General features: G+C 35.5%; 1 protein-coding gene across 3 annotated transcripts in view; it reads left to right on the plus strand.

Moving 5' to 3' along the window:
- The window catches only part of FGF7 (fibroblast growth factor 7), a 32,196-nt gene extending 27,977 nt beyond the window's left edge, over positions 1 to 4,219 (plus strand). For all 3 annotated transcript variants that reach the window (XM_069867018.1, XM_069867016.1, XM_069867017.1), the window contains exons 3-4: positions 211 to 314; positions 707 to 4,219. In XM_069867018.1, the coding sequence (XP_069723119.1) occupies positions 211 to 314; positions 707 to 901 (299 nt within the window). In that variant the 3' untranslated portion in view covers positions 902 to 4,219. The remainder of the gene's footprint in view (positions 1 to 210; positions 315 to 706) is intronic.
- The last annotated feature ends 6,941 nt before the right edge of the window (positions 4,220 to 11,160 follow it).

The raw sequence follows: 11,160 nt of genomic DNA on the forward strand, positions 1-11,160 counted from the left end.
CTCTGTGCAGGCACAATCACATACAGATGATTTTTAAAGTCAAGCCCTTTCTTCACTTGAATAAATGCATAATATTTTCTGTTTTCTAAGAACAATTGCTGCAGATTTTGATTAAACACATAAGTGTTACAGAATATTAATTTACCTAACCTTCTAACTTAACAGGAGAAAAACCAACCATTTCACATCCTTCACTGTGTGCCTTTGCAGGTATTCTAGAAATCCGAACAGTGGCAGTTGGAATAGTGGCAATCAAAGGAGTGGAAAGTGAATACTTTCTGGCAATGAACAAGTCAGGAAGACTCTATGGAAAGGTATGGATGTAATCTTCTTTTGTGTGTATAATCATGTACAACCTTAAAGATATGTATTTTTAGATGTAGCATTGGCATAGCTTGTATAAAATACATTCCTAAGAAATTCAAATGTATCCTGTACTTATGCAATACATCCCATACTGGACTTTTATGTTCATTTAATAAATTCAGTGATTAGAGCTTATATACTTTTTCAAAATGTGAAATATTAAGGTGGAATAGACAAAGCTATTCAGTAGTCAGACTTCAGAATGTATTGATTTATTTAGTAAAAATATGAATAATATGTGGAGTTTATAATGCATATTCTTATCCCATCTTCCCTAATCCAAGTATTTAAAATGACAACTGTACTTATTTTACTCTGTTTTTTTATTTACTCTCAACAGAAAGTATGCAATGAGGACTGCAACTTCATAGAACTGATTGAAGAAAACCATTATAATACATATGCTTCTGCAAAATGGACACACAAAGGAAAGGAGATGTTTATTACATTAAACCACAAAGGGGTTCCCATGAAAGGTAAAAAAACAAAGAAAGAACATAGAGCATCCCACTTTCTTCCTCTGGCAATATCCTAATCACAAATGATCTATAAAGAACTAGTTCCAGCAGGAAGATTATTTTTAAGAAGACTGTTTGACAAGATATCAAGAGAGGCTGGAATACTACTGAGAAACTGAACAAGCTGGACTTGCGCATTTATGTTTATTTTTAAGAGACTACATGAAAAAAAAATTTGAAAATATACACAAAACCAGATTTACTAACTAAAAGTTGTAAAAAATTCTAAAGAGTTGTACAATCGTTATCTTAGTCATTGTAACTAGGTAGTTTCTTAAATTAATTTACCCTGAAGAATAAGTCATGACTTGATTATCTGATAATATTTTATTTAAAGAAAAAAACCCTATCTGCTTCTTAAATATGGCTGCTATAATAATAATAAGCAGATGACAATGTTGTGTAAAATATGTCAGACTTTAAGGCTGCTGGAATGAGTTGTCAGATTATCAAGTCAATGGTAAATGTAGAGGCTGAGCAGTATTTTAAATACTTCCCCCAAGAAACTGATATCCTATACATAAACTATATGATCAGAAAAAAATATATAATCTTGTAAATGTTTATTGTTGTATTCAGATAAAAGAGTTAGCTTGGAAAATTTAAGTTTACTCTACTACAAAATGTTCCTATCTATTAATGAAACAAATACCTAATGCTGCTCTAAAAGATGTTTCAAATAGTGTATGTAAAATAAGAATAGGAATAAATAACGTACTTCATCTCACTTTTCACAAATTAACATTTTATATAACGATGAAGCAAAAATTCAGACATATTAAGGTTTTTTATGTAACATATCCTATCTTTTGTATAATTCCTGTTAGGGCATACAGCTTTCAATATTGTTTTTCCATCCTTATACATGCTTTTTCTGTTGTTACAGCATTAAACTTTATTTTAAGTTGTATTTGAACTTTATTGTTCTAAGTTATTTAAATGTTATTTATAAAAAAAAATACTTATTAAGCTGCATCTGTTTCATATGCTTTTAATTCTAAAGGAATAACAAAATGGTCTGGCTGAGATGCATGAATTTTTTTCTGCGACCAGACACAAAGACTAGTACACAACCCTCTTGCCAACATACATTGGATGGCAGACAAAAATGACAGCCTGCAGCAAATCACACAATGGACATCTCAAAAGCAACAATGCAAAAATGTAAAAAAAAATCTTTGCCACACACTCTTACTAATTAAATCTAATAGCAGGCTCGGAGTTACACCAGGTAAAAGAAGGTTACAGCTCCAGCAGGTAATGGGACTAATCCTCAGATGACAGAACCTGTACTCACAGATACAGAAAGATGCAAGAGCCTATACGTCTAGCTTGAAATTTCAGCCAAAATCATTTTGACCTGATGAAGAAAAGACATGTTAATTTTCTAGCTATTGAAGTGCTCAACCAAGCCCTACATGACTAATACATTATAGAATTTCCTTCTGTTCAGCTTGCCCACAAGTTTTCCCGGTATTGTGATAATTGTGCATAGATAAAGATCACCCAAAAATCAGCTCAAACTGCTGCCAGGTGACTGGAATGGAGTCAAGTTAAATTACTAATGGTCTTAAATGCTCTACTTTTTATTACAAGTGCCGAGAGTCAGCTATTTTTCCCTATGTGAGACAGTTGCTTTATAACAGCGCTCTCAGAAACAGAAACTATTCTCTTTAACACATAATTATTTTTTTTAAAAAAATTACTTGTTTAACAAACACTATCATTTGGAAATAATTTATGATTTTTGACTTGCTAATATGAAACATCAGCATGTAGATATAAATGGGTCTATGCAGAAAAATTTGTCAATACAGCTGTATCAGTAAAGCTTCACTGTACTTTTTTGAGTTTATCTATTACTTTTTTACTGAACACAACAGACGGTACTAGCAAACAAACTTTTGCTGATAACTCTCTGCACTACTTTCTGTGAATATATAAACCCTGAAATAAAGTTCTCACAAAGGTGAGAACAGATCCTGAGTTATTCTATTCCAGAACATAATAGAAAAGGTAAACAAGAAGAAAGATCAGATCAACTCATCTGAATGATTTTCAATGTGTTTGTAACTTAGAAAACATCTTCTGAAATAAAATTTATTTATTTTCAGTTGACTCAAAAAAAAAATCAGAACATTTATAGTGATGACCTACTGTAGAAAACTATTAAGAGATAAGGATTAAAAAAAGAATCTACTAGATTTTAACAGGAATCATTCAAATAGATGTCAGAAAACCTCACAAAAGCCTTTTACAGCAATTATATCACAGCCCAGTCTTAACATCAATCATGCCATGTACCATGTGGAAGGAAAACAAGTCCGTATGAAAAAAACCACCTATACCTGTCTGCCTGTGGCTCATTACTAACCTTTGTAACACTAAAGGTTCAAGAAAAGTTGAAGTGGGCTATATGAGGCACGCTCAATTGTAACGTCTTTGTTTTTCATTCAGATGCATTGGCTTTCTTCTAGCTACAGATACTACGAAGTGTAAATACCCTGCGGTTCAGAACTGAAATATAAACTCCTGTGCTTTACATGGCCATTCTACTTAGCCACCTTCCATAACCATTCACATTTCCCAGAAACTGCAGCATTATGCAGGCTCTGTAAATTTAATTAACAAATTTCTACTTATCTTTTGTATAGTACTGATAAATACTTTATGACAAAGAAATGAGCTAATCTTATCTGGGAAATCTTGTAGAAAACCGTGGAATCTCCATTCTCTGAGGTTTTCAAGACCTGACTGGACAAAGCCCAAGCAAATTATTTTAAAATCAGCGTGGACCCTATTTTGGGCAGGAGATTGGACAAGAGACCTACAGAACCCTTCCAGCTGAAAGGAGACTATGATGCCATATGAAAGCTATTTTCTGTAAAACAACCATGTTTTAATAGTGCAGTTCACCCTCTTTGAACAACTACACAGAATGCATTTTCCATGTTAAGGGGATAATTACACACATAGAATCATAGAATCATAGAATAACCAGGTTGGAAGAGACCCACCGGATCATCGAGTCCAACCATTCCTATCAAAACTTGCCTCCTAGTTTATCTAGAATTACTTGTATGTCATTAAAGGTATGCAAAATGCTGTAAATACTTTCCATAACACAACAAAGAGTGACAATTACACAAATTCCATGACTTTAAAATGACATGATACAGTACAACATGGTCTCACTTTTAGTTCTGTTGCAAGTTGTTTAAAACACCACCTATCATAGCTTCTGTAATAATCAGATTACTAAATGATTAATCAATTGAATAATTACTAAAATACATTTGTCTGTGTTTTATATTAATGTTTGAAGAAAAGATGTATATTCTCCTTGAATGAGCTCAAGCCAAATGTACGTTAACATAAAATCAATAAAGTAATAAGAAAACAGTATTTCACTGCACTCAATGACCAGTACCCAAGCAGTCTAAACACTTCATAGACTACGTAATCTAACTCCTCAGTACTAACCTTTAAAAAATATAATAATTTAATAACATTTAACATATAAATAATGTTACATATTATGTTATTACATATATTATATTTATATTCAACATATAAATACATAAATAACATTAAAATAACTTCACGTCATTTAAAACGAAAGCAACAGGTTAGATGATTTTTCCCAAATTAGGGAAACAGTCATCATCACAGTGGAGATCCATATCTTGAACAAATATTATACTTACTGAAAACTAACATTTAATTTAAAAAAATAATTCTACCATCTACATCACTGTATGAGTTTTAAAAGGTAACAGTTATTTAAATCATATGTTAATCCCATTAAAACAGGGGAGAAAGTTAATTTATTAGCAGAAAAAAAGCTAATTTCGTTGTGCTGTTAGGAGAATAAATCTGAAGATCAGGGGTATCTTTAAAGCAGAAACTCAGATGGGAAAATATTTAAGGAGTTGCATGAGATTTTTAACATGACACTTACATTAACTTTTATGATATTCTCACATCAAAATTTCTGAGAAGGCTTTTTAACACCATACATTTAAATTAATTTTCTTCCATAAAGTACAACTGCAGAATTTGATTATAAAAATTTGTAAAACTAGAAGAAATTCATATAGTACTAAAACTGCCTAGTGTTAAAACTTGAGCTCTGTAAATAACTTCACATACCTGCCTGAGGAAAGCTAGCTTGTAAATCTCAGGCATTCCAGACACTGAAATTCTGTAACTGCTTACATTCCAGACCTAAAAAGGGATATTTTCTTCAGTTCTGCTTGGAAGGCAGATCCTAGCTTACTAAGATCAGTTGTTTCATTAAGAAAACTCTTTTATTTAGAGGTCTGGCACTTGAAAAGATTGACTTTAACACAGAAGGGGGAAAAAAAAACTTAATTCAGAGGAAATTACTTCCTCGTGAGAATAAACCGATCTCCTCTGGTGCTAACCAGAAAAGCAGAGGAATTCAAGTGAAGATGCATTTATAGATCTTAAAGGATACCAGACACCTATATGGTCCATATTGGTACCTAGTGAGAACTTGAAGGTGTCAGGTTAAGTAGGTTGCCAAAGTTCAATGGATTTCAATAGGAAGTAGATATCTGGTGTGCTCGGCTACATTAGGAAAGTAGGTATCTGCCTACACAGATAGCTTTGTGAAACTCATTTACAAGTTCACGTTAGACAAATCAACAGTTTTGAGGAGTTAGGCTGGTCAGTTTTAAAGGCTCAGGCCTCTACATTGTCATGGGAAAAAAATTAAGTCATATTTTGGAGAGAAACATTAAGATAATAATAGCTTCACAGACTTCAGAGATCTCTGTCATTAAAAAAGACTCATTTAGGTCAGAAGTGTTATTATAATTGCAGCTGAGATGATTTACTGAACCTGCTTCACAAATAATCACTTTCTGCTTGGTTTCATATTCTTTTTTTTCATATCACAGAATCACAGAATGGTGGGGTTGGAAGGGACATCTAGAAATCATTCAGTCCAAGCCCCCTGCTAAAGCAGGTTCACCTTGAGCAGGTTGCACAGAAAAGCATCCAAGCGGGTTTTGAATATCTCCAGAAAAGGAGGCTCCACTACCTCTCTGGGCAACCTGTTCCAATGCTCCATCACCCTCGCAATACAGAAGTTTTTCCTCAGTTTCAGGGGGAACTTCCTGTGCCCGTTGCCCCTTGTCCTGTTGCTGGGCACCACTGAAAAGAGTTTGGCCCCATCCTCTTGACACCCACTCTTTGGATATTTACAAGTATCTCCTCCCAGTCTTCTTTTCTACAGGCTAAGCAGTCCCAGCTCTCTCGGCATTTCCTCATCAGAGAGATGCTCCAGCCCCCTAATCATCTTCGTGGCCCTCCACTGGACTCTCTCCAGTGATTCTCTGTCTTTTGAACTGGAGAGCCCAGAACAGGACACAGTACTCCAGATGTGGCCTCACTAGGACAGAGAAGGGGGGAGAAGAACCTCCCTTGACCTGCTAGCCACACTCCAAAAGGAAATATGATTACACCAGAACAAAAGCATTGGAATTTATAAAAATCATGCACATGTTTCCACTGGTTTTAGGTTTTGTAAAAGCATATTATTTTTTAAATCCAAATGTTCCTGTGTTCAAAGACATAGATACATTTCTGTTTCTAAAAACTGTGCTGCAAACTGAGCAACACACAAAACCCCTCTGTACTCTGTAAACAAGAATTTCTTCTCAAGACTGTAACTTGAAGAAGCAACAGTGACTTTCAGTTTTAAAGAAACCACATTTCATGTTTTTTAATTGTACTTGAAAAGAAATACTGAAGTGAAAAGGGAGAAATATTCAGGATAGCTCACAGGCAATATATAATGACAGTAAGACAGTTCACACACAGATATGCATAGGCAATCCATACAAGATCCTACAAAGCTGTTTTCATTTGTAGAGATCATACCCTTCAGCTAGGCCTCAAAAGCAACTGTCCTCTTTGCCTAGGTAGCCTGCTCCACTGGAAAAAAAACCATGCAGTTCTCTTACATCTATATTACTAGAAAAAGCTTTGTGGGATTCATGGCACGCATCAGAACACTTCATTTCCTCTGACATATTGTAGTAGTTCAATAATTCAGGATTTTCTGAGTACAGCATGTTCCGAACCTTCTCTCCTTAATATCAACAGATACAAGAGACAATCCTCTATCTTCCGTTTAGCATTTAAAATATCTAAGGAAAACTTGCCAGAGTTATATCATTGAAAATGGTAGAGGCTGGGGGAGTGGGAACACTCTTATGAACAGAGCAGTGTGCGTAGCCTTGAAAATTTGCACAGAGGCATCTTCTCCCATTCAGGTAGATTCCATCACTAAAGAATTCCTAAAATCATTCTTTGGGTTATCTTTAAGACTGGCAATGAATACCCCTAATACATATTGCCAATTATACACTAGAAAATGGAAAATCAAAGACAGACATCACTACCTTAAACGATACCTATGAATCAAATTTACAAGTTTTCTCTCAGATATTCCCCTCTGAATTATTTGCAACAAAATTAAGGTTTTCCAACCGTGGTGACTGGAGAATTATTTAAATGCAGAAAAAGCATATGGGCCCATGGAAAAAAGGATGGGAAAATTTGTTTGGTCGCTGTTGAGGCAGAAGGAAGATAAAAAGGAGTGAGAGAAGATTGACATCATAAAATTCTGGCTGTAGCTGTTAGAAGGAGAAATAATTTCAGGCAGAGGGAAGACAGAAGCAACTGGCTAGTCTGAAGAAGCAAAAAGTTGGATAACATTCTAGAAAGCCAGAAGAAACATCAGCACAAAAAGCCTCAGAAAGATGTTAAAATAGCAGCAATTAGAAAGAACAACAGGCTAATATGAAAAAATAAAAGTCAAAGACATGATCCATCAGCACAGGGAAGATAAAGGGGTAGAAGTTGGAGGCTAGAATGCAAGACACTGAAAATGGGAGCCAGGTAACAGAGAAAGGAGTAGAATAGCTGTCATTAATATTAGAGGAACTGACAAATCAAACCCACCAGATTTTACTAGATGGAGTGTCAGCAGCTTCTTTAAATACCTAGTAATATTGTTCACAGTTTAATCAAGTGGAAGAATCGGCATACTCAGAGGACATATGTTTAGAGTTGGTCAAAATCCACAATTTCTTTTTAATTGTTAAATCATTTTGATTTTGTGCAAAACGAGTGGAAGATATCAGTAATAAATTATATTGCAAGGTATATTTTGCAACATACTATAACTTTCATTCCAAAATGCATAAAGTAATGTGAAAAATTCTTATGCTTATGGTCAACTTTAGACTTGGGATTTAAGACTGTTAACTGAATCAAATACATTCATACACTTAAAAGTCAAACAGGACAATTTTTGTTTTCTCCCTTTTGCTTGTGCTTGGTTTTGTACGTGGGCGAATTTCCTTACTTTGTGGTTGTTCCAGTTCTGGTACTTTAATGCATTTGCATATGTTTTGTTGAGGTCGTGAATTATTCCTGCAGCAATACATAATTTACATTACTCTGTGGGTTTAGATATTCACTCCAGTAGAATTTTGAGCAGCTCCCACACCATAAGTTTCATGCAGATACAGAATCTATGCCATAGCAGTGGTCTACTGCTTTCTTGGGATTTTTTTCTGGTCTACCTAAATTTTGGTTAATTCTATTCATTATCTACTTATAGTGGTTACGCATTACAGCGTATACTGCAGGTTTACCCAGCTTTTCCAAGTTAAAGGCCCATATGGAGTTTGGTGGATAAATAACTCTGAAGAATGTAAAACCTTCCCTAAATTAAATTTTTCAGGGTGATCTTTTTCCACATACAATTTTCTCTGTCTGTTAGTAATGCCGTGGACTGATCAAATAGTTTAAACAAAACTTGACCCAGTGTCATCACTCAAGCATGCTTCCAACAATAGAAAATTGCTGTACACCAGGCAAAAATGTTCCTCCGTGGTTTAGTTTTGAGAGACATTAACAACAGACAGGCTGCCCTCTTAAAGATTTGCTATTTCTACAAACTTCCGAGTTTCCAGTGCCTGAGGGTCTTGGAAATACAATCCATGCTCAAACCCAATTCTCAGTATTTACATCCACATGATTCCGCTGAAGACCCAACTCCTGCATATTCACTTCATCATACACATGGGTAGTCAAAATAATAAGCTGTCATAATCACCAAATCTTGGGACAGTAAGAGTTCTTCAAAAGTAAAATGAGATTTTTTCATTTTCTTCTGACATACAGTAAGAATTGTTCTCACCAGACTGCCTTAAAAAAACTAAGATAACATACTAGTGAATATTGAAATTTTAGATAATTAGAAGTGATGGTCACAGGTATCACTAAAGCATTTATATAGTGCATGTTCATTGTAATTTCTTCCAATAAACAGAGGAATACCACACATCCTTAGGTATCAAGAAACATGCTAAAAATGTGAAAGGCATGTAAGGGCAAACATAGAGGCAGAACTTTGATTTTCTTCTCAGTACCTCCATCCAAAATATCTACGCAACTATTATTTACATACTTCTAAAATACACACTGAAGAAAAAGTGAACATCCGGTGACCTGGCAAATCTGCTCTGTTCTTACATATTAAGTTTTTGTTTAGAAAATGGAAGAAATGTGAGGATTGCAGACTAGTAGAATGCTTACTGGAATCAATCCACTGGTACCTTCTGAGTTCAGCATAATTAAAAACTCAAACTTTACACTGTTACATCTGAGCAGAAACTAAGAAATACTGGTTTGAAAAAAAAAAAAAGTCACCTTCTTAGTAAATTGTGAAATTAAGAACTCCAAACAAAAATGGTAAAGCAACCACTCCTAAAAACCAGTTTGTAATGTCACAGCTTTCGTGCAAATAACGGTGCAGAATGAAGGTATGGCAAAGAGGTAATTCAGATCTCAGAGCCTGCTTTTAAATCACAAGCAAACCCTGTTTGTCTACTAACAATAAATTCTGGGTTAAGGACCCAAACAAATAATTCAAAATAAGAGATCCTACACTTCATAAAACCTACTATAATTAAATTTGTCCAGAGAGAATTTTAGAAACTATTACAAAAGTCTCTTTGTGTCCTATAAACATTTTGTTATTTCAACATAATTAACTACTGCACATCAATGTCACAGCATAAGGAGATAAAAAAACCATGGATGGTGAAATGCAGGCCTTTCTTCTTACTACTTCAGTACGTTACAAACCGCTGGCATGAAAAGCTGATCCCAGTCAAAACAAAACAAATGACAACAGAAAGCTGGTAAAAATCCTCTGCCACTGAATGTACCACTGAAGTCAGTGTGGTTTTTGGGGTGTAACCAAGATCACAGTTTGGCATAAAATCTGCCTACAATGTCAACTTTTCCCCCCAAGGCTATTACAACTAATATATCACAGACTTTATTTCATTGAGTTGAGAGAAATATTCTCTATACCAAAATTACAGCTTTAGTTTAGTCACTTTAACCTAAAAATGCAGTTACTGAAGACTGAACTTTGGGTAAATGCTACTGCAGAGCAGCGTCCTCAACCAGGCCAAGGAATTCCACAGAAAAGATCCCATGTCCTATTTAGAGAGAGATGCAAAACAACAAGAAAGGAGTATGGCAAAACAATTCTTCCAGCCCTTGGTGTCAACCATAAGTATGCAGAAAGTATGCTATGAGACAAGAAAAAAATACAGGTAAATAGTCTAAATTATCTGGCTTTCCAGGTGTTCACAAAGGAGTGAAATAAAACTTTCAACCTCCTGTCACAAGCCGTGGTTCCCAGTTACTTCTACTAAGCAGACACACCCCTCAGGGCATTACCACCTTCCATGCAGGAAACGCCTCAAGGAGAGTAAAGGATAAGGGACATTTCATACAGGCTACAAAAACCTGGAATGGAAACCTGCTGGAAGGGGAGGATTTCTGCCCTGCAGGTAACGGGACGTGGTTTCTGCTCGGGTTTTTGTGACACAGAACGTGGAAGAGTCGGTTCCAAGTGAGAGGCCCTAAAATAAACACAAAATCTGTCAGGAGCCACTCCCTGCCTCTGTGCTCAGGCTGCTCCGAGCCATCAGTCAGTCAGTCGGTGTCAGTCAGTGTCAGTCGGCCGGGGCAGCCTGTGTCAGTCACTGTGTGTCAGCCCGTGTAAGTCGTCAGTCAGTGCAAATTGGTGTCAGTCAGTCAGCATCTGTCGGTGTCAATTATTTAGTAAGTCAGTCAGGATGAGTTGGTCAGTAAGTTGGTCAGTCAATCTGTCAGGCACTGAGTGTCAGTTGGTCGGACAGTGTCAGTGTTGGTC

This window comes from Phaenicophaeus curvirostris, chromosome 12 (assembly GCF_032191515.1).
Source record: "Phaenicophaeus curvirostris isolate KB17595 chromosome 12, BPBGC_Pcur_1.0, whole genome shotgun sequence".
NCBI classification, from domain to species: Eukaryota; Metazoa; Chordata; class Aves; order Cuculiformes; family Cuculidae; genus Phaenicophaeus; species Phaenicophaeus curvirostris.